A 24,934-nucleotide genomic window follows, 5' to 3' on the forward strand; every position below is an offset into this window, starting at 1 on the left:
TTCCTTTCTCTAAACTCAATAAAAACATATCCTCAAGGTGAGAATTAAGAAATATATATGGATAGATATACCGAACCTTATATGTTCCATCCACACAACATAACCCAGAAATTGAATTACACACCTTGATTTGATGTAGAGTAATATCTTTTGGAATTATCTCTAATCCCTTGGAGTGCTATTTTTAACTACTCTTGTAGTAAGTTGGTCTGAAAGCCAGAGATGAGCACTGATACCATCACAACAGAACCCTTAATATAATCAGAAATTGCTCCACTGACCATTTCTAACAGAGCTGAAACCAGTGATGTCAAGGTTACAGGAATCTAATTTTTTTAAAAAAATATATTTTATTGATTTTTTACAGAGAGGAAGGGAGAGGGACAGAGAGTTAGAAACATCGATGAGAGAGAAACATCGATCAGCCGCCTCCTGCACATCTCCTACTGGGGATATGCCTGCAACCAAGGTACATGCCCTTGACCTGAATCGAACCCAGACCTTTCAGTCCACAGGCTGACGCTCTATCCACTGAGTCAAACCGGTTTCGGCAGGAATCTAATGTTTTATATAAATACAGATGGCAGTAAATCTATGAATCCTACTCTAGACCACAATAGTTCTTTAGGGTATTTCTGAGTGTTCACAATCTTCCCTGTTGTAAACTACCATGAATATATTCTCTATATGTTCACACAACAGTGTATCTTGTTTACCACCCATAGGTATAAGCTTTGAAACATAATGTCTTCTTAATCTTTTATTTTCCCTTCCTCCTTAACTACCACGGTTGGCAGTAGGGGCACAGAGAAAATATGTTAACAAAGATTTGTTGTTTAAGTTTTGTGTTAATTCATTTGCATGACTTTACTTCTGAGTAATTATCTAAAGAGCACTTATAAAGTGTTAAGGCTATTTTAGGAAAGATCATCCCCTTCTCCAATGTACTTCTAAATAAAAGGATTCAAACATACATCTGTAAAATTTACTACTAATTCTCTAAGTACAATACCAACCATACTTAATTTGAAACTCCAGATTCAGAAATCAAGGCAATGCCTTCATTTCACAGATAAAGAAATTGAAGCCCAGACAGAATAAAGCACCTCATGTTTCAGATAGAGCTAATTGTTCCTTTCACTGTGCTACAACAGAAATTATGCTATTAGGATTTGCAACTGTCCTCAGTGACACAGTGACCTCCCATCCCATGGTAGACTCACATGGTTTGTGGCGCTCTCTTTGGTTCTATTCTTAATTAAATCTTAGCTTCTCTTTGTTTTGTTTTTGTTTGTTTGTTTTCCCTCAAAAGGCCTAAATTTGTGAATTTGTTTAACCTGCCCAGATTTCAGGGACAACTTTCTCTTATCCAGTTCATTATAAGGGAGAGGACCACAGCGGCTTATTTGAAGTGTCCCTCTAATATCTAGCTTCTAAGTAAAGAAAAAAGCACAATGAGGCATCACTCTAGGTCAGCAGTTCTCAACCTGTGGGTTGCGACCCCTTTGGTGGTAGAACAACCCTTTCACAGGGGTCGCTTAAGACCATCCTGCGTATCAGATATTTACATTACGATTCACAACAGTAGCAACATTACAGTTATGAAGTAGCAACGAAAATAATTTTATGGTTGGGTCTTTAAAGGGCCAGAAGGTTGAGAACCACTGCTCTAGGTGTTTCTACTCTCAGACTCAGACTAATGCAGTTAAGCTGTTCTAAACACCAACTTTAAATTCATAACATTTTGATAGTAGGAGTATTTTCAAGTATGATATACCCAGAAACAACAAAAAAGTACTTAACACTGGAAAACGCATTAAAAATAGTCTATTCCTAAGAAAACAGCAGAATGGAATAACTGAAATTCAAAGAACTATTCTAAAAATAACTAAGGGGATAAACCCCAACATACTGTAATTTAGTTAAAGAAATTTATTCTTTAAAAATATTTTCATGTACACTTCTATGAATTTTGTTTGAGGGGAACAAAGAGATTATCCTACAGTGAAACTTAACTTAGAACATAAGTGGCATTATGTATAACAATACATTTTGGAAATAACTGGCAAAATAAAAGTGTAAATTTTTATAGTGATGTAAGACTGCAAGTTATTTAAAATCTCAGATGAACCGAACCCACATTAGAGTAGCACAAATCAAAAATTTGTAATTTTATGACTTCTCCAATACTGTCATACTTAATACTATGCATACACAAGTTACTCCATTCCCAAATTACAATTGGCCAGAACCAAGGGAAATTCCATGAGAAAAAGTGACAAAAGTTTGGATGCACAGCACAATATGCATCCTCTTCCTATATGAATACGTTTAACACACTGGTAACAACTCCATGTAATAAAAGAAAAACCATGAACTATTTAAACAAAATAGTGCCCCCCGAAATAAATCCCCCCCCCCGAAAATACTTCTTGTCTAGAAAAATCCTTTAATATATTACCTAATACAGTTAAAAGCCTAAAAAATGTGTTAAGATTTAATTTGCATGCAAAATTCACTTCTCTCAATATGTATAAAAACTTTTTCATCAGTTCAATTTAAATGGCAAAATCTCAGCAGAACAGAAAAATACAGCATCTCTAATAGACATCTAAAGGCAATAAAGTTGTATTTATAGGATGTTATAATCAGTAATTACTAAGAAGCAGAAAGAAACTGCTATCCTTTTTCTCAGCAGTCAGCTATGACCACACAAAATAGGGAGATCCAGAAACCAATGAATGCATTCTAGATAAAATAAAGCTTCATAGAATAAACAATTCTCATTAAATAGTTTGTTTTTTTCTTTTCACCTGAGAGTCAAGTTATCAATCATTAGGTTGTAATAAAAACAAAACCAGGAGCTCTAAATCCTCAATCATATCAAGATCAAAATTATATAGACATTTCTGTTTAGAAAAGCTAAAATATACAAAAAAGGAAATGTAAATAGCAAGACAGGGTGCTGAATAGTAGGACCATGGCAGAAGTGTGCGGTATTTGGTAAAATACATGTTGACATTTGGGAGAAAGTTTATTGCTCTGATGGACTACAGCACCACTTTCAAGAAGGAAAGACAATTAGGGTTAACCACCTTTCTATCAGCAAGATGCATTTATAGGAAAATTCTTAAAAGAAGTATGGATGAAGAAACTTTTGTATTATGTATTTTAAAAATGTTACCCATTTTTCTTCATCCAACAGACAATGAGTAATCTATTTTAGTAAAGTATTATTAGATTTGTTACTATCTGACCATCAAGTTAACAATATAAAATTAAATAACGGACAAAAACATTACTCAAACTTATAAGACAAGATAGAGTATTATGAAGTAAGCAATTTTTATGCCAAAATATTTCTGATAACTACTACTTAAATATACAGTGATTACACTTATAAATTTTTCCAAATCGTGACTAAGAAAATTTCTTCGGAATGCTAACAATTATCCTAAGGAAAAGAGCAGTGTCTAAGGGATGTGAGACGTAACCTAACCAACTGTGGAGTAGAGCCCAACTGCCTCATACCTGCCCCCAGCAATTTTAGAAATCTAATGTCACTGTGGTGATTGGGGAATTAGAAACAAGAAAACATGACTATGTGCATGCCATATGAAGTTGGCCAAAGGATTTCTTTCTGACAATCTGCAGCTAGCACTTTGCTCAGTTTCTAGAACAGCGGTTTTCAACCTGTGGGTCGCGACTCCCTTTGGGGGTCGAACGACCCTTTCACAGGGGTCGCCTAAGACCATCGGAAAACACATATATAATTACATATTGTTTTTGTGATTAATCACTATGCTTTAATTATGTTCAATTTGAAACAATGAAAATACATCCTGCATATCAGATATTTACATTACGATTCATAACAGTAGCAAAATTACAGTTATGAAGTAGCAACAAAAATAATTTTATGGTTGGGGTCACCACAACATGAGGAACTGTATTAAAGGGTTGCGGCATTAGGAAGGTTGAGAACCACTGCTCTAGAAGGTAGGATCTTAAGTAAACATTGTTCTGAAAGAAAAGGTCTGAATGGATAAGTTGCTATGCAGAGCACAGTTTTTTAATGCAATCTTCTATAAGAAGTAATTAAAATTTAAAAGCCAAACAGTCTAACAACGAACGTGATTTCTTTTGAGATAAACTTCATCTATTAGTTTCTTTCTCTGTTTATCAATCATCTCAAACATCAGAATCACTACACTGGTAATCTTTATGGTAACACATGATACTATCTTTTGAAACTAGCCTGACTTTTTATAACAACTATTTTAGGAGTGGCATTTCTAAAATTAATTTCATCCAATGTATGCATCAGTCATATTTGAGGACAGACACAAGAATTCTAATAAAATTGGTAACATTTTAGAGCACTACACAGGTATTAAAACATGATCAGTATCCATAGGGGGCAAAACAGAAAAATCAAACTTCTATAAATGAATGAGATTTTGGATACTTACAGTTGGCATAAAAAAGAAAACCAAATTTTACACTTTCTTCAGCCATTTTTAAAAAGAAAATGTCTCAATTATCATGTCTTCAATGTCATTATTCTCATATATATATATATATATATATATATATATATATATATATATATATATATATATATATATATATTTAAATTAACTGAAGTGATGCAGAAAGCCACAAATGAGAAAAGGACACTAAGGTTTTAATAAGGGGAACAAAAGTTATTTTCACCAGTATAGATTCACATTACAGTACACCAATATTGACAGCATTCTCTTGTCTATTTTTGGTACAGAAGATGGTCTCTCTCTACATAACCTTGTAAGGCTTCGGTAACTAAAACATAAAATAAAACAAACAAAACTCCCCCCCCCCCCCAACAAAACAAAACAAAACAAAAAAACAGCCTATTAGTTTACAGTTTATTTTAAAAATTCTGAAAGACACTCCAAGTTCTAAACTTTTAGTAGTGCTACCCATACACAACCATGTGGTCAAGAACCCAGTAAAAGAGCCAGCCCCCTTCCTTCAAGGAAGCGTTGCAACAGTAGAATTGTGCAATATGGATGTTTCTTACTACAAGGAAAAAATTATACATGGCACATTCTCATTCATATTTTGTAATGTAAAAAGTTACAAACATACCTAATCAAATAAATAATAAAAAAATTTGAATGTATTTAAGTATACTAAAACAACTACATAGAATAATGGCAACTTTCACTCACAGATTATTTACATGGTAATACCCAGTGTGGGTACACTGCTACAAAACTCAAAACAGAAGAAGTAAACTTGAAATGTTTTCCATAGTAAAGATCTAGCAGCATGACTATCTAATGCTGTTTTATCCCAAATGCTTCTGAAATGTTCCTTTTTAGTCTGTGTCTTCATCCAGTTCATAATAGTCTTTATCATAAATATCTTTTACTAAAAGAACCCGTACAAGCATATTTTCCAAGGTGTTTCGGTCCAGTGAAGTTGATGTATACCAGACAGGGCTATCTGTAGAACTAGAGCATTCTGGTTGCAAATAAAAAACATCCATTCTCTGATTAAGATTCTGTGGACTTTAGGAGAAAGGAGAAAGTCAATTTTACAGTATATGTACAAAATTCCCCACAACTTTCTGTTCTTCTTTAAGGAATATTTCCATGACCACTAACCACATTATGTTAGAACATATGCTTCTCATTACCTACATTAAATACTCTATTCTTCAGACATTTTGAAAGTTAATTTCTGTGATAAAAGATTATTTTTCATCATAATTTAAATCATGTTCTTCACTGAATCCAAGACACCATTATTTGAAATATTATTTTAATTATTTTAAATAATTAAACAAGTAAAACACTGCCAATTATCATTTTTAAATGCATCAATTGTAACATGCAGCCCAGTTTTAGAGACGGTAAAATGTGAAAAATGTTTCTTAGAATTGATGAAATATGGTAGCACATAAAATAAAAATACCAGCATTATACAATAGAGCTTAATTTTTAAAATAACAAGATTAACACTCAGATAGGAATTTCTGATTAACAAATAGTTACTACCACGGGAAGATCCTGATTCTGTTGCAGCCAAATAGAGCCACCCCCAAACCATCATCAGAAATATTACCAACATGCTATAGGTGACATTACTATTTTTATGGGTTCTTGAGAGCTAACTTGGGGACCTAACAAGAATTTATAAAACTGATTATATAAGAATCAGAAAATACATTGATGCTAACCTTTTGAAAATTAGAGTGCATATTTAATGGACAAGAATAAAGTAATTTATGGTCTCTAAACATATCATTGGTTTAAAATATTTTTAAATGTCTGTTGGTATCAGATTAGGGAGGAAACAGTGGTATAGCTGAAAAGCATAGTGCTTTCAGAACACTTTTATCTTTCAGGCCTTCTTAAGGGGCAATTTTCTCTTAAATGTATGTATTTCATTTTCCTCTCCCCCTATCTAGCCTACCTTTGAACTTACCTTTTGTCCATAGCATGGTAAACTATAGCTCATCACTTGTTTGTGTAAAGTTTTATTGTAACACACTCATGACTGTTACTTATATACTAGAGGCCTGGTGCACAGATTTGTGCACTGGTGCGGTCCCTCGGGCTGGCCTGTGGGGAATCGGGCCAAAACCGGCTCTCCAACGTCTCCCCCAGGGGTCCCAGATTGCAAGAGGGCAGTTCTGGGGTGACACACCCAGGAATTGGGCTCCTCTCTGGTTCCGGGTATGTCACCTGAGAAATGCAGCTGCCAGATCACCGCAGCTTGCCAGCTCCTGCATTGAGCATCTGTCCCCTGATGGTCAGTGCATGTCATAGCTACCAGGTGGACGGTTGCTTAGGCTTTTATATATGTATATAGATAGTATATGGCTGCTTTCTAGCTATAAAAGCAGAATTGACAAGCTGCAATAAAGATTCTATAGCCTAAAAAAAGCCTAAAATAAGCCTAAAATATTTACTTGACCCTTTGCAAAAAAGATTTGTGCCCCCTACCTTACAGTCATTAGAAGTGCTATGATTTAATAGATTACAGGATTATGAAAAGACAGTAAGTAGTAATTTCATTAGTAGAGAGCAATTTTTTAACATATGCTTGAATCCTAAAGTATAAAATATAAACTGGTATTTTATAATATTAGGACTAAAAATGTTACGATTAAATGGACTTAGATATAAGTGAGAAATCTAAAGAAGGATCAGTGGGAAATGTCATTTCTTGTTAATGTTAAATTCAAGGCAACTAACATGATTTCAAAATTTTGTATCATTAACACTTACCTTTTAGACAAGTAGCATTCAAACATTTTCACAGGACATCTAGAAGGATTGGCTGTATTTTCAATTTGTTCAAATACTGGCTCATCATCTTCATGTTTTCTTTTTCCAGTAGTAATTTTATCTTAAAAAATAAAAATCGTGTGAACTTCCTAAGCCCAATCTTGAAGAAAGATAGTACTACCCACATTATTCAGTCCTAGTATCTGTTTTACCAAAGAATGGGACTAGGTATCCTGCAGAGACCTAAGTGTGGCTTCTGGTAATTCATAATTTTTCAAACAAAATGAACTGAGATATTTTAAGGAGACATAGCCTGTCTTATTTTTATGAAAATGACAGTCCTAGGGTTCTTAACAAGTGGCCTAGTAATCTTTAGTAAGGCAAAGTTTGGCTATCTCTATCACAGACAATCCCAAATAAAAATCTGTTATATACCTTCATTATCTGTTCCACATAAGGAAGACACTTGGTATCGAAGACATGCTTTGTTTTCCATTGTTAAAGGATTTTTTTTCCAATGCCTAAACACAGTGCCAAAGGACAGTCTTAAGTGTTGTTCCACTGTTTTCAAGCCAAAATACTTAGTGTTAAAGTAGAACAGGGTATTCAGAAGAGCTATTGGAGAATGTGAGCCTAGTTGTTTTATCCTCCAGAGATAATCTTCTTCAACTCGAGAAAATATTGACCCTTAAATAGAGAGAAATATTTTTTTTAATTATAATAAAGAAAATAGTTTTCATTTACCATCTAGACAGAGTTAATTTAAGAACAAACCTATTGCCATCTTTCATTCACACCAGGTCAACTGGAATGAATTTCAGAATTTTCTATGCAGCAGACTAGCAATACGGAGGCTAGGGAACACAAGAGACTGGAACTAGTACTTCTGCTGTAAGGGACTGGATGTTTGCTTCTATTCCAAAGGGTAAGTAGACAATGGTCAGAAAGGAATTTAAATCTGTACAATTACTGAGAAAAATAGGTGATTCCATTCATAAACATTTTTACTTCACACATCTAAAACAGAGGTTTAATCTTAGATAAATTTACATCATACTCTCCACAAGAGGCTTAAGAAGTAAATATCCAGTTTCTTACTCCAGAGAAAGAAGGCCACATTTATTACAAAGCAGTTCATAAACACTAGTTATCAACTATACTCATTTCTAATTCCTCAAAAGATGAACCATTGAGTTCACAAATAAGTACTCTGAAAAATATGCTAATTTAAATTATTTCCTTATTATATCTAATGTACATTCTGTAAAATGAAAAATCCCAGTAGCAAGTTAGCAACAGCTTTATTTCAAAAGAGCATTACCATCTGGAAGTATGCTTGGTTGCCAACTTCGGAGGATTTTATTCAATTCTTGCTCAAATGTCTGGTATCCTGGATCGATAAATATGTTGTCTTTTCGATTACTACCACACAAATACTAAAAAAAAATAAAAAAAATATATATATATAATAATTCTTGAAGGAAAACCAGCTAATTATAAATAATTACTATATTATTTGTATTCTATATTATTTAAGAATAAAATAAACAAAGATTATGTCTAAGAGAAACAAGCACACTAATAAAACCTGAGAGATTACTGGCTTTCTCTACATATCTAGAAATCATAAAGAATCTTAAGTTACCAATTACTCTGTTGCTTGGATGAGAATCTATGGTCTGTCAGATAAAATACAGAATTTCTGACTCCAGTATTCATTACATAGCACATAGAGAAAACAAAATTACATTTGAAAGTAAGAGTAATTAAATTATCAATGATTAAAGAAAAATTCTGAATGGTCAGGTCGGGATGAAAGTTACTAAATGAGGCATGCGGCCTACCAGCCGAGAGTTTGACATGCTTGCTGTGCATTAAATGTAAAAGGTCTAAGCTAGAGGTCTAAGCTGGGTCAGTGAACTAGAGTTCTCGAGCCAAATCTGGCCCACTATCTATTTTTGTAAATCAAGTTTCCTTGAAACACAGAAACACTCATCACTTGCATATTGTCCAAGGATGCTTTCATACTTCAATGACAGAGTGAATGGTTGCATAACAGACTATGGCCTGAAAAGCCTAAAACATTTATTATCTGGTCCTTTCCTTTAAATTCTTTAAAGGTGTTTTCTTTTCTTTTTTTTTTTATATATGTTTTTATTGTTTTCAGAGAGAAATAGAAACATCAATGATGAGAGAGAATCATTGATTGGCTGCCTCCTACAGGACCCCTACTGGGGATTGAGCCCAAAACTGGGGAAAATGAACCACACAGGCCAGGCCTCTGGCCCTTTATTTTTAAAGTTTGTTGGTCTAAAAATACCAAAACAAATACTGTCAGATTTGATTAAAGAAAAAAAAGTAAGGCCCAACATTATGCTGTCTACAAGACGTCTACTTTAAATATGAAGATACAGATAAGTAAAAAGTAAGTGGAAGAAAAAATATATGCCATGTATATATAGTAAACAAAAATAAGACTAGTCCCAGCCGTGACTCAGTTGGTTTGGGCATTGTCCCATACACCAAAAAAGGTTGTGGGCTGGATTCCTAGTCAGGGCATGTACAGGAGGCAACTAATCGATGTTTCTCTATCTCCCCCTTCTTATCTTTTTCAAATCAATAAATAAATCCTCAGGTGAGGATTAAAAATAGTAAGACTAAAGTACTATCATCTGAGTTGACCAGTTGTTACTCCTACCTGTCAGAAGTTAGCCAGCATAATTTCAAAATGGTAGTAAAAATTCCTAACTATTGGAGGAGAAACCAAGATGGCGGCATAGGTAAACACCGGAAATTGCTGCCTCGTACAACCACTTCAAAAATACAACTAAAAGACAAAACTGACATCATCCAGAACCACAGGAAGGCTGGCTGAGTGGAAATTCTTACAACTAGAAGGAAAGAGAAAAGCACACTGAGACTCAGAGGAGATATGGAAGCAAAGTCCAGAGGTACAGAGGCGCACGTGGAAAGGCCTGGCAACTGAGGACGTGGCTGTCTTTTTCAATCGGTAGGGAGTCTCAAGCTCCCGACTGCTCTGAACTCCAGTTCCGGGCGAGTCTCTGGGGACCCAGATTCATACGGGGAGAAACTGGACTGTTGGGCATTGGTCGGAACTCGAGGGCTGCCAGGGTCCAACCCCAGCAGGTCCAGGGGTACCCAAAGGTGTGGACGGAGTCGGTGAAGAAGGAATGACATGGAGGCAGTGTTCAGTTGATCAGCAGCCTAGCCAGGATCTCTAGCCCTGATCTCCAGTCAAGTTCTGGTCTGGATCTCCAGAGAGGTTCTGCTTAGGATCTCCAGCCAGGTTCTGTGTCCATGTTGTCTCGCTAGGTTCTTCAGCCAGGTTCTGTCCGGGTTCTCCAGTCAGGTTCAGTCACCAGGTTCTAGTCAGGCTCTCCTGCCAACCTCTGCAGTCAGGTTCAGTCCAGGATCCCCCGCCATGTTCTCTCCAGCGAAGTTCCTCTGTCTGCAGGTTCTGTGTAGGTTCTGTCCTCCTGGCTCTGTCTCTCTTGGTCCTGTCTTCCAAGCCCTGTGTTCTAAGTTCTGTGTTCTGAATTCTGTCTCGTTACATCTGTATTTATACCAGTTGATTCAATCCTATCAATCTCTATTACAAAGGTTAGGGCGTTTCTTATCTCCATTCCAGGGAGAAAAGATTATGTAGTTTAAGCATGATTGTTCGTAGTTAAAGGGATTAATTACCCGCCTGGCACTTAGTTGAGGGGTTTTATTCCCTCCCTAACTTCAGGGGAAAATCCCTACCTGGGGAAACAACCTTTCTCGGAGAGGTGACCTTGGTTAAAACACAGCGCCAAGAAGGTGAGCAAACATATTAAGAACCGTATGCCATATATGCCAGGTCCCTTGAAACAGCAAGGATGGACCGGCTCCCGGCAAATTCCCCCTTTTTTATTTTTTTGCAAGGATGGACCGGCTCCCAGCAGAGGGCGGCTTTCTCTCAGAGGTGCTTGCAGCGATTACCGGGACACTGAAACGCGGGGGCCACTTAGGGTAGGACTGAGGAGCAGCCATAGCTGTTGGCTCTGCCCTGTTGATTCCCTGAGACCCTGCCCCACCCAAGCTGTGTGCAGAGGCTTTTGCATATGAAAGGCCTGGACCTTTGCAATCTGAAAATAACCTAACAAACTGCAGCTGGGTCAGAGACCCAGAACTTCCAAAAGATGATCCACGGCCCCACAGCAGCTTGCATTGCTTCACAGCTGGGCCACCTCTAGGCACCTCCAAACCCCAAACAAAGAAGAGGAATCTGCAGATCTCTCCATAGCTTCTGCTGGGTAGCCTCAGGCAGAGGCTAAATTAGCACCTCCTTAGAGATCCAAGAGCCAGTGTACCCAGTGATCAGAGTGGGGCCATCCAGATTACAATTCCTCAGATCCATAAGGGACACACTCAGGGGGCAGACTCAGTGAGCACCAAAGCCCCACTGAAGCAAATCTTGCCCCAGAAGGGTGTCTCGAGCACAGAAGTTCTCCCACTGTAGACACAACTGATTCTCACAGCCAATTGGCCTGGAGGTCAATTCCTCCCTGTGATACCTACAACAATCAAGGCTTAACTACAACAAGACTGTCCACAAAGCCCACAAAGGGGTGCACCAAGAGTGTCCACCTCAGGTAATTGGGGAGGCTGAGACACTGGGCCCTATAGGACACCTTAGCACAGAAAGCCACTCTATCAACATAGGGAAACAGCCAAAATGAGGAGACAAAGAAACAGGTCACAAATGACAGAAATGGAGGAAAGCAAACTACTGGATATAGAGTTCAAAACCACACATAAGGTTTTTCAAGAATATTCTAGAAACCGCCGATAAATTTAGTGAGACCCTCCATAAATCTAGTGAGACCCTTGAGGATATGAAAAAGGACCAACTAGAAATTAAGCATACACTGACTGAAATAAAGAATGTTATACAGGCCGAAACCGGTTGGCTCAGTGGATAGAGCGTCGGCCTGTGGACTGAAGGGTCCCGGGTTCGATTCCGGTCAGGGGCAAGTACCTGGGTTGCGGGAACATCCCCAGTGGGAGGTGTGCAGGAGGCGGCTGATCGATGTTTCTCTCTCATCGATGTTTCTAACTCTCTATCTCTCTCCCTTCCTCTCTGTAAAAAATCAATAAAATATATTTAAAAAAAAAAAAAGAATGTTATACAGAGTTCCAACAGCAGACTAGAGGATCACAAGAATCAAGTCAAAGATTTGAAATACGAAGAAGCAAAAAACACCCAACCAGAAAAACAAAAAGAAAAAAGAATCCAAAAATATGAAGATAGTGTAAGGAGCCTCTGGGACAACTTCAAGTGTACCAACATCCGAATTATGGGGGTCCCAGAAGAAGAGAGAGAGCAAGATATTGAAAACCTACTTGAAGAAATAATGACAGAAAACTTCCCCTACCTGGTGAAAGAAATAGACTTACAAGTCCAGGAAGCACAGAGAACCCCAAACAAAAGGAATTCAAAGAGGACCACACCAAGACACATCATAATTAAAATCTCAAGAGCAAAAGACAGAGAGAGAATCTTAAAAGCAGCAAGAGAAAAACAGTCAGTTACCTACAAGGGAGTACCCATACAACTGTCAGCTGATTTCTCAACAGAAACTATGCAGGCCAGAAGGGAGTGGCAAAAATATTCAAAGTGATGAATGCCAAGAACCTACAACCAAGAGTACTTTACCCAGCAAAGCTATCATTCAGAACTGAAGGTCAGATAGAGAGCTTCACAGATAAGGAAAAGCTAAAGGAGTTCATCACCACCAAACCAGTATTATATGAAATGCTGAAATGTATCCTTTAAGAAGAGGAAGAAGAAGAAAAAGGTAAAGATACAAATTATGAACAACAAATACACATCTATCAACAAGTGAATCTAAAAATCAAGTGAATAAATAATCTGATGAACAGAATAAACTGGTGAAGATAATAGAAACAGGGGCATAGAAAGGGAGTGGACTATTTTCAGGGGGGAAAGGGGTGTGGGGGGTGAGGGAAGAGACTGGAAAACAATTTTCCACCTATGGATGAGGACAGTGCGGGGTAGGGGGGTAAGAGCAGAGGGTGGGGTGCGAACCGGGTGGAGGGGAGCTATGGGGGGGAAAAAGAGGAACAACTGTAATAATCTGAACAATAAAGATTTAATTTAAAAAAAAGGAAAAGAAACAAACAAACAAAAGTGTATAATATGGTTCCCCATTCTTAGTTGATTGTAACTTCTATATATCTTCTTTCATGTTCATAAAAAGCAAAACTGTATACACACCTAGCTAACCATATGGGGTGGAGAAAATTAGGAAAAAAGGGCATCCACAATTCCACTTACAATGAATTTGGTGAAAGGCCTGTGTTCACATATAAGAAAGTATATGAAAGAATGATCATGATGACTACAGTATTTCATATAATTTTGCTTGCTTCCTCAAACATTTCCATATGACAATGCTGAGTGTAGACAAGTGTGCAGAGCAGCAGAATCCACATACACTGCTCATGGAAGTGTAAAACAGGAAACAATTTATAAGAAACATACATATACCCTATACTCAATAATTCCACTCGTAGACTTTTTTTCTGAAGAAAAATGAAATGTGTAAATGACTTGTACAGTAATGTTCATAGCAGCTTTATTCACAACTAGAGGCCAGTACACCAATTTGTGCACCAGTGGAGTCCCTCGGCCTGGCCTGGGGGATCGGGCTAAAACTGGCTCTCTGACATGCCCCAAGCCGTCCCGGATTGCGAGAGGGTGCAGGCCAGGCCGAGGGACCCCACCGGTGCACTATCGGGGCCTGGGAGGGATGTGGGAGGTTGGCCAGCCGGGGAGGGACCATGGGAGGGCTCCAGGGTGTGTCCGGCCCCTCTCACTCAGTCCCGATAGGCCGGACCCCAGCAGCAAACTAACCTACCGGTCAGAGCATCTGCCCCCTGGTGGTCAATGCATGTCATAGCAAGCAGCTGAGCGGCCTTAGCATGCCATTAGCTTTGGTTGGTTAAACGGATATTCGGACAACTGGACACTTAGCATATTAGGCTTTTATTAACTAGGATTATATAAACTTTTAACAACAACCATCATTCCTTATACAATCAGGAGAAAAATCAGCTATTTGTTTATGAAGGAGAAAATGGTACATACTTCCCCTTTCACAAATATCAGTTCAATATCTATAATTATATTTAATTTCTCATTATATAATACAGAAGTGGCCACGTACTTCTGGAACAAAACTTAGTCCTTACAACTAAAGATGTTATTCTTTCTACAGACCTATTTAGAGAAAGTCTACTTCTTCGACATTAACTTATTTTTATTGTCACGTGAACAAAACCAATAAATACAACAAACAAAAATATGCACTCTACCAAAAATAGCTTATATTTCTGAACACATTCTTGAAGGAACATTAAACAGCAATGGTTTCTGGAAAGTATATTTTAGATAGCTTATCTTTGCACTGAATTTTCAGATTATTTTCAAAACTTACACATACCATATAGTCCTTTCTCCAAAGGTGTGAAAATATGTCCAATGATGAGAACAAATTATGAAACTTTTTAAAATTGTGGTAAAAATACACAAAACATAAAATTTAGTAACTTAATCATTTTTCAATATACATTTCAGTAGTAAAACTTTTTTCGCCTAGCCAGCATGGCTCAGTGGTTGAGTGTCAACCTAAGAACCAGGAAGTCATGGTTCAATTCCTGTGCCCAGGTTGTGGGCTCAAGCCCCAGTGTGGGGCATGCAGGAGGCAGTCAATCAATGCTTCTCTCTCATCACTGATGTTTCTATCTCTCCCTCTCTGTTCCTCTCTGAAATCGATAAAAATATATTAAAAAAAATTTTTTTTTGAGGAAACCAATTTTAGTCATAAAGAACCAATTTTATTTTATTTACTTTTGTAAAAATGTTTGATTGAGAGGAATTGAGAAAGAGAGAAAGATAGAAACATTGAGAAACATTAATCAGCTCTCTCCTGCAACTCAGGCATGTGGTCTGACCAGGAATTGAACCTCCTGGTGCATGGGACAATGCTCAACTAACTAAACAACACCAGCCAGACCATAAAGAACCAACTTTGAAAAGGAAGAAAATTCTGACATAAGCTACAACACTGATGACCTCTGAGGACATTCACTATACTGAGTGCAACAGGCCAGTCACAGAGAGAAATATATTGTATGATTCCACTTAATTGAGGTTCCTAGGTAGTAAACTTACTGAGACAGAAATTAAAATGGTGGTTGCCAGGTGACAATGGGGAATTATTGTCTAATGGATGTAGTTTCAGTTTTATAAGATAAAAACAGTTATGGGGATGGATGGTGGTGGTGTTTGCACAAGATTATGTATGTACTTAATACCACTGAACTGTGGTATTAAAAATAGTGAAGCCGTAGCCAGTTTGGCTCAGTGGATGGAGCGTTGGCCTGCAGATTGAAGGGTTCCAGGTTCAGTTCCGGTCAAGGGCATGTACCTTGGGGTTGTGGGCACATCCCCAGTGGGAGGTGTGCATGAGGCAGCTGATCGATGTTTCTCTCTCATTGATGTTTCTAACTCTCTATCTCTCTCCCTTCCTCTCTGTAAAAAAAAAAAAAAATCAACAAAATATATATTTTTTAAAAAATAGTGAAGATTGTAAATTTTATGTTACCTGTGTTTTACATTAAAAAAATATTTTTAAGTTTACTTAAAGACATAATTTATTATCATTCTTTATGTAATAATCCATTTAGCTCAACTCTCTATTAATATTTGGAGAGCTAATATTTAAATAACCCACCAAATAAAAAGCAATCCAAAGAGAGATTCAACTTCCTACAAAGGATTATGAGGTCAACCAATTCCCTTTACTTAAGGAAAATGAAAATACAACATATAAAAATTTCTGGAATACAGATAAAGTAGTTCATACAGGAAAATTTATAAGTTTAAATGCTTTACTAGAAAAGAAAAAAGATCTAAAATCAACAATATTAAAAAGCTAGAAAAAATTAAAACAGAAAATGAGAAATCAGAGACTCAATTAAAAAAGAAAACAGAAAAACATTTTTAAAATGATACCAAAAGCTGGTTCTCTGAATAAATCAATAAAACTGATAATCCTTTAGCTGGATCAGCAGACCACCACCCTAGTCTCATTGGACCCAATCCCACCAGCCAAAGATGTTTCACAGCCTGCAAAGAAGTGTTAACTAGTAACAATGGTTATATTTGGGTCACTCTTCCCATCTTCAAGAACCACCCTAACCGGCACCTCCCCCTCAAGTGAGATCCAGTAGCACCACCCTCCAAACTCCCAGCGGCCTACCTTGTTGAGCTCAGACTCCTAGGAGAATCTTGAACAGACTGAGTTGGATGGCTCTAGAACAGAGGCCATTTTTCCCTAACACACCAAACCAATGTAAAACCTTCCCTTCACATGGCTAACTCTTGGTCTGTTTGGACCTGATAAATTCTGCTGGCCTACCTTAATGACTCTCTGAGGCACCACCACAAAGAAGTGCAGACAGCCAGTGGGTGGTATACCCTGATACATTTATAGAGTGGTCTCAGACTTAGCACTGGCAACTGAGTTTGAACCTGTATCAGTGTGGTGAACACCACATACCACTTCCTAGGGACTCACTAAGAAACTACCTCATGCAACTCAAGTACCACTGAGCCTATCAGGTGGACGGCAGGGGAAGGTGGATCTCAGGGTGCCTTGGGACTTTTGTTGACCAGAACCTGAGCCTTGTACTGATAAAAGCTGGACTTGGTGTGAACCCTGGTCCTTCCCATAGACACCTAGGCCAAGCAGAGGCAGTCACAAACTGTGATCACTTTATGGCTCCAAAAAAGTGACTCAGGTCCAGTCACAGGCAGCTTCTGACTTTGGCCTGAACCAGAGTCCCTCTCAATAGGCCCCAAAGCAAACACAGGTAATGGCCAGCTTCATATAATATCACAGCAGGATCCAATTGGCTTCACCAGCAACATATCCAAAGGAAGACCTCAGCAGGCATCTACTGAGTTTCATGTGGTCAGCACCTGCACAGCAGCTTGTACACTGTAGTCAGGGTCAATCGTCACAGTCAGCCACCCTGAGGGTGAACCCCACATAAGAATGGGCCACTTGCAATAAACACTCAATTACAACAGGAGGGCCCACATATCCCACACTAGGGACAGTCCTGGTAATCAAAGAGACTGCACCACTGGGTCATTTGCCTTCTTTAATAATTGAAATAAATGAAAGAACCTTACATGTATCAAAATCTATTAATAGAAAGGATTAGAATGGCAGTGGAGTAACTGGAAGCAACACTGACACTCTCACAGGACCTAACTTTAATTACAATTAAATTACACAAAAAACATCCTGAATAATGAACTGAAGACTAGCTGGAGAAAACCCTGATAACCAAGGACTGAAAATTGAGACTACACAGAGAATGGTAGGAAGTGTGGAGGAGCAAAAGGGCTGGCCAGGTGACCATAGATAGCAGCTGAAATTCTGGAGGGATATCTCAGCTGTAGGGAGTTCCCACTGAGAACTCTGGGGTATAAACACCAAGTTGGGTTCCCCAGCCCAGAGAACCAGAACTGAGAAAGCTGCCCACATAACATCTGGCTATGAAAAGCAACAGGGTTGCTGTCTGCCAGGAAGAGACAGCTAGAAATGCAGGCACCTCTAAAAGGGCCAACAGACAAAATTTTGTGTGCAGCCACTCACCTTGGGCTCCAGCAGAGAGGACTAGAGTTGGGGTCTAGTGTTGGGGTCTCTGTGTTAGAGCTCAGACCACAGCCACCCTGGTTTTCTCTGCTGATACAGTCTCTCATACTCCAGAGGATATCTTTCTCAGGCAGACCTTACAAAGCAGGCATCTCTAATTTTGGGGGGAAGCAATTGCCCCACCCTGTTGGAAACCATCTTGCCCCACCATGTGGAGTATATTTCCTTGCTATGGTCAATAGCCTGAGGCTAATTAAGACTGATACTAACAATCAGACTGCAGGTAGAAGAGGATCTTCTGGAGACTTTTGAGTCTTTGCTGTGGATTACTAATACTTTCAAACAGTTCACAGGGCCAGTCACAAACAGCATTTGACAATGTCCTGCACCAAAGACTGGGAGTCACAGCAGATCTACCTAATATATAGATACAAACCCAAACAGGCAGCCAAGTGAAACAAGAGAATTATCCAGAAGAAGAGCAAAATGAATTGGAGGTAAGAAATTTATCAGATATAGAATTCAGAGTAATGATTAGGATGCTCAACAACATGGCAAAAAATATAGGAACTGCTAAAAATGGCCAGTTAGAAATGAAGAATGACACAGCAGTAATAAAAAACACATTGGAAGGAATACACAGTGCACACCCATCAGGTATGTGCCCTTGACCAGAATGGGACCTGGGACCCTCTGGTCCCACTCTATCCACTAAGCCAAACCGGCTAGGGCTGTATTATTTTTTTAGTCTCTATGTCATTTATTTCTCTTCTGATCTTTATTATTTTCTTTCTTCTACTTACTCCGGGCTTTACTTCTTGTTCTCTTTCTAATTCTTTAAGTTGTAGTGTTAGATAGCTTATTGAAAGTTTTTGTTTTTTAAGGTTGGTCTGTAGTACTATGAACTTCCCTCCCAGGACTGCTTTTGCTGTGTCCCAGAGACTTTTGGTTGCTGTGTTTTCATTTTCACTTGTTTCCAGGAAGATTTTTCTTTCTTTCTTGATCTCATTGTTAACCCATAAATTGTTTAATAACAAGCTATTTAGCCTCCTTATGCTTAAATATTTTGAGTGTTTTTACTGTAGTTGGTTTTTTAATTTCATGCCATTGCAATCCAAGAAGATTCTTGATATGATTTCAATCTTCTTGAAGTTGCAGAGACTTGTTTTGTGTCCTAACATGTAGTCTATTTTTGTGAATGATCCATGTGCACTAGAGAATGTATATTCTGAAGTTTTGGGGTGAAAAATTTTGTAATTGTCATTTAAAACCATCTAATCTAATGTGTCATTTAGAGTCACTGTATCCTTCTTGATTTTTTTGTCTGGAAGATCTATCCAGTAAAGTCAGTGGGGCGTTAAAGTCCTTCATATTGCTGTCAATCTCTCCCGTAAAGCTCTCCAAAAGTTTTCTTTATATTAGGTGCTCCCATATTGGGTGCATATGTATTTACCAGGGCTTATATCCACTTGTTGGATCGCTCTCTTTAATATTATGCAGTGACCTTTATTATCTCTTGTGATGGCCTTCATTTAAAAGTATTATTTTTTGTCAGATATGAATATTGTTACAACAGGTTGGTTTTTTTTCTTTCCCATTTGCATGGAAAACATTTTCCACCCCTTCACTCTCATCCTGGGTGATTCTTTTGTTCTGAGGTAGGTCTCTTGTAGAGGGTTCCTGCATATATTTGGTCATGTTTTTGTATCTATTCAGCTCCATTTACATTTAAGGTTATTATTGACAAGTATTTAATTACTGCCATTTAAATTCTTTATGCATATGTTCCCCTCCCCTGCCCCCTCTCCATTTCTTATTATTACAGCAGTCGCTTTAGCAGTTCTTACAATGCTGGTTTGGTGGGGATAAACTCCTTTAGCCTTTTATGGGGGGGGGGGGGCGGAGGGGGGGGGGAGTGTGGTCTGGGAAGCTCTTTATTTCACCATCTATTGTGAATGATAACCTTGCTGGGTATAGTAGTCATGGTTTTACATCCTTGCTTTTCATTACCTTGAATGCCATTCCCTTCTGGCCTGTGGAGTTTCTGATGGGAAATCAGTTAACAGTCTTATGGCAGCTCCTTTGTAGGTAACAAATTGCTTTTTCCTTGATGTCTTTAAGATTCTCTCTTTGTCTTTCATTTTTGGCATTTTAATTATGTGTCTGGGCATGGGCCTGTTTGGGTTCTGGCTTGGGACTCTCTGTGCCTCCTGAACTTGTGTGACTTTTTCCATCACCAGGTTAAGGAAGTTTTCTGTCATTATTTCTTCAAACAGGTTCTCTTTTCCTTGCTCACTTTCTCCCCCTCTGGTAGTCCTCTGATGCAAATATTGTGGACTTTCATGTTGTTCCACAGCTCCCTTAAGCTGTCTTCCTGTTTTTTCATTTTAGTTCTCTAAGTGCTTTTTTTCCTTACCCTGTCTTGTAATTCACTGATTCAATCCTAGGCCTCACCTAACCTGCTGTGTATTCCTTCCAATGTGTTCTTTATTAGTGCTATGTCATTCTTCTCTTCTAACTGGCCAGTTTCACTCACATCAATATTTCTGTCTTTCTCTCTCTGGAAAAATGTCCTCAGGTGAGGATTAAAAATAAAATTTAAAAACATACAAAAGATCAATAAAACAAATAGCTGGTTCTTTGAAAAGGTCAACAAAATTGATGAACCTTTAGCCAGATTCATCAAGAAACAAAGAGAGAGGACTCAAATAAATAAAATTGTTGATGTGACAGCTGACACCACAGAAATACAAAGGATTGTAAGAAAATACTATGAACACCTATATGCCAATAAGCTCAACAATGTGGATGAAATGGAAAATGCCTAGAAAAATACAATCTTCCAAACTCAATCAGGAAGAATAAAATAAATAAAAACAAACAAAAACCCTGGTATGGACACCTTCACATGGGAGTTTTACCAAACATTCAAAGAAGAATTAATACCTATCCTTCTCACACTATTCCAAAAAATACAAGAGCAAGGAACACTTTCAAGCTCTCCTTATGAGGCCACCATTTTCCTATTTCCAAAACCAGATAATGACATTACAAAGCAAGAGAATTACAGGGCAATATCCATGATGAACATAGATGCTAAAATCATCAATAAAATATTAGCAAATTGGACCCAGCAATAAAATAAAAAGATCATACACCATGACCAACAGAGAACCAATGATTCAACCCAAGCCATGACCAGCAATACAAGGCTGGTACAACATTTACAAATCAATAAATGTGATACTTCACATAAACAAACTGAAAGACAAAAATCACATTATTATATCAATAGACACTGAAAAAGCATTTGACAATTTCCAACACCTTATTTTTTTGGGGGGTGGGGGTTAATCCTCACCTAAGAATATTTTTCCATTGATTTTTAGAGAGTAGAATAGAGGGGGATACACAGGGAGAGAAACATTGATGTGAGAGATACACATCAATTGGTAGCCTCTGGCAACTGAGGTAAGTATCCTTGTCTGGAATCAAACCTGGGACCCTTTGTTCCACAGATCAACACTTTATCCTTTAGCCAAACCAGCCAGGGCTCCAACATTTTTTATAAGAACTCTCAGCAAAGTGGGAATACAGAGTTCATAATGCAACACAATAAAGGCCATATATGACCTATAGCCAACATCATACTCAATGGGCAAAAACTAAAACCACTTCCCCAAAGAACAGGAACAAGACAGGGATGTCTGCTTTCACCACTCTTATTCAACATAGTACTGGAAGTCTTACCCACAGCAATCAGACAAGAAGATTAAATAAAAGGCATCCATGTTGAAAAGGAGGATGTAAAACTCTCATTATTCGCAGATGACACAATACTGTACACAGAAAACCCTAAAGACTCCACCAAAATACTAATAAATTAATAAGTTTGGCAATATAGCAGGATACAAAATTAACACCCAGAAATTGATGACATTTCTATACATCAATAATGATCTCTCAGAAAGAGAAACTAAAAAAACAATTCCATTTACCATTGCAGCAAAAATATTAAAACATTTATTATGTTTTAATGTTTAGGAATAAACATAACCAAGAAGGTAAAAGACTTGTACTCAGAAAACTACAGGACAATGAAAAAAGAGATGAAAAAATATATAAAGAAGTAGAAGACTATCCCATGTACATGGATTGATAGAATGCCATTAAAATGTCCATACTACCCAAAACAATATATAGAGTCAACACAATCCCTATTAAATCACAGACCTAGAATCACAAAAAGACTCAGAATAGCCACAGCAATCTTAAGAAAGAAAAATAAAGTTAGAGTAAAGAAGAATACCAGAAATCAAGTTATATTACAAAGCCACTGTAATCAAAACAACTTGGGACTGGCACAAAAACAGGCATAAAGGCCAATGGAACAGAACAGAGAACCAATGAATTGGCCCAAGCCATTACATTCAATTAATATGTGACAAAGGAGTCAAGAGTATACCTGGTACTATGGAGTAAAGACAATCTCTTCAATAAATGGTGTTGGGAAAATTGACAGATACATGCAGAAAATGAAATTAGAGACGACCAACTTACACAATACACAAGAATAAACTCAAAATGGATAAAAGACTTAAATGTTAATTGTGAAACCATAAAAATGCTAGAAAAAAAATCATAGGCAGCAAGATCTCAGACATCTCTTGTAGCAATATATTTGCTGATACAGCTCCTAGGGCCGTGGTCAGCAAACTGTGGCTTGCGAGCCACATGCAGCTCTTTGGCTCCTTGAGTGTGGCTCTTCCTAAGCCTTAGGAGTACCCTAATTAAGTTAATAACAATGTACCTACTATATAGTTTAAGTTTAAAAAATTTGGCTCTCAAAAGAAATTTCAATCGTCGTACTATTGATAATTGGCTCTGTTGACTAATGAGTTTGCCAACCACTGTCCTAGGTAAAGGTAACTAGGGAGAAAGTTCTATCTAATAAAGAGGGAATATGCTAATTGACCCTCATGCCATCACAAAGATGGCGGTGCCCACAGCCAAAAAGGAGAGAATATGTTAATTGACTGCCCCACCCTCACAGATGGCAGCACCCAGAGCCAATAAGGAGGGAATATGCTAATTGCTGCCCTGCCCTCAAAGATGGTGATGCCCAGTCCCCTCAGCCCCCCAGGGCCAGCCTGAGGCACAGGCAAGCCTCAGATGGCAGATGCCCAGCCGCCCAGGGCCAACCTAAGGCACAGGTAACCAGGGCCGGCCAAGGCTTGCATTGCCGGTAGTGGCAGCAGCAGAGGTGTGATGGGGCATCACCTTCCCCTGATCGCCGGGTCACCTACCGCCCCCGAGGGCTCCCGGACTGTGAGAGGGGACAGACCAAGCTGAGGGACCTCCCCTCCAGTGCATGAATTTTCATGTACCAGGCCTCTAGTAAATAAATAAATGGGACTACATCAAAATAAAAAGCTTTTGCACAGCAAAAGAAACCATCAACAAAATTTAAAGGGTGCCCACTGTATGGCAGAATATATTTGCCAATGATACATCTGATACGGGGTTGTTATCCAAAGTATAAGTAACTCATAAAACTTAACAAAAGGAACACAAACAATCCAATTGAAAAAATGGGTAAAGTACCTAAATGGACACTTCTCCAATGTGGACAGATAGCCAAAAGACATTTGAAAAAATGCTCAAAGTCACTAATCATCAGAGATGCAAATTAAAACAACAATGAGTTATCACCTCACACCTTTCAGAATGGCTACCATCAACAAATCAACAAAAGACCAGTGCTGGCAAGGATGTGGAAAAAAGGGAACCCTACTACACTGCTGGTGGGAATGCAGACTAGTGCAGTCATTATGGAAAACAGTATGGAGATTCCTCAAAAAATTAAATATGGAACTGCCATTTCACCCAGTGATCCCACCTCTAGGAATATATCCTAAGAAATGTGAAACACCAATCAGAAAGAATGTATGCACCCTTATGTTCATAGCAGCACAATTTACAATAGCTGAGATCTGGAAACAGCGCAAGTGCCCTTCAGTAGATGAGTGGATACAAAAGCTGTGGTAAGTTTATACTATGGAATATTATGCAGCAGTAAAGGAGAAGGATCTTGCCCTAGCCTGTTTGGCTCAGTAGATAGAGTGTCAGCCTGCAGACCAAAGTGTCCCGGGTTCGATTCTGGTCAAGGGCATGTACCTTGGTTGAGGCTCTTCCCTGGCCGAGGCCCCGGTCAGGGTTTCTGCAGGAGGCAACCAATCAATGTGTTTCTCTCACATTGATATTTCTCTCTGCCTTTCCCTCTCTCTTCCACTCTCTCTAAAAATCAATGGAAAAATAACCTCAGGTGAGGATTAAAAAAAAAAGAAGGATCTTTTACCCTTTGAGACAGCATGGAGGTACCTGGAGAGTATTATGCTAAGTGAAATAAGCCACTCAGAGAAAGACAAGTACCACATAATCTCACTTATATATGGAATCTTATGAACAAAATAAACCGACAAACAAAATAGATCTAAAGACATAGAAGCATGGAAAAAACTGTAGAATCTCAGAGGGAAGGCTTGGGAGGATCAGTGGGTGGCAGTAGATCAACCAAAGAACTTACATGCATACATACATACACAACCAATGGACAGAGACAATGAATGGTGTGATGAAGGTCTGGGGCTAAGGAGTGGGTTAGAAGAGGTCAATGGGGAAAAAAGATGACATATGTAATACTTTCAAAAATAAAGATTTAAGAACAAATAAATTTTAGCCCTAGCCGATTTGGCTCAGTGGATAGAGCATCAGCCTGTGGACTGAAGGGTCCCAGGTTCAATTCCAGTGAAGGGCACATGCCTGGGTTGTGGGCTCGATCCCCAGTTGGGGGCGTGCAGGAGGCAGCAGATCCATGATTCTCTCTCATCATTGATGTTTCTATCTCTCCCTTCC

The 24,934-nt window shown here is 38.3% G+C and overlaps 1 protein-coding gene across 16 annotated transcripts in view; it reads right to left on the reverse strand.

Moving 5' to 3' along the window:
* Positions 1-4,666: 4,666 nt before the first annotated feature.
* Positions 4,667-24,934, reverse strand: part of ZMYM2 (zinc finger MYM-type containing 2) — a 169,763-nt gene continuing 149,495 nt past the window's right edge. For 13 of the 16 annotated variants that reach the window (XM_059684123.1, XM_059684125.1, XM_059684118.1 and 10 more), the window contains 4 exons: positions 8,602-8,716; positions 7,716-7,967; positions 7,281-7,401; positions 4,667-5,555 (listed from right to left, as the gene is read on the reverse strand). In XM_059684123.1, coding sequence (XP_059540106.1) covers positions 5,363-5,555; positions 7,281-7,401; positions 7,716-7,967; positions 8,602-8,716 — 681 coding nt within the window. In that variant the 3' untranslated portion in view covers positions 4,667-5,362. Of the gene's footprint in view, positions 5,556-7,280; positions 7,402-7,715; positions 7,968-8,054; positions 8,250-8,601; positions 8,717-13,618; positions 13,785-24,934 lie in introns of those variants that run through there. The other 3 variants (XR_009451299.1, XM_059684129.1, XM_059684130.1) reach the window with 3 other exon arrangements.

The sequence above is a fragment of the Myotis daubentonii genome, chromosome 2 (assembly GCF_963259705.1).
Source record: "Myotis daubentonii chromosome 2, mMyoDau2.1, whole genome shotgun sequence".
NCBI lineage: Eukaryota > Metazoa > Chordata > Mammalia > Chiroptera > Vespertilionidae > Myotis > Myotis daubentonii.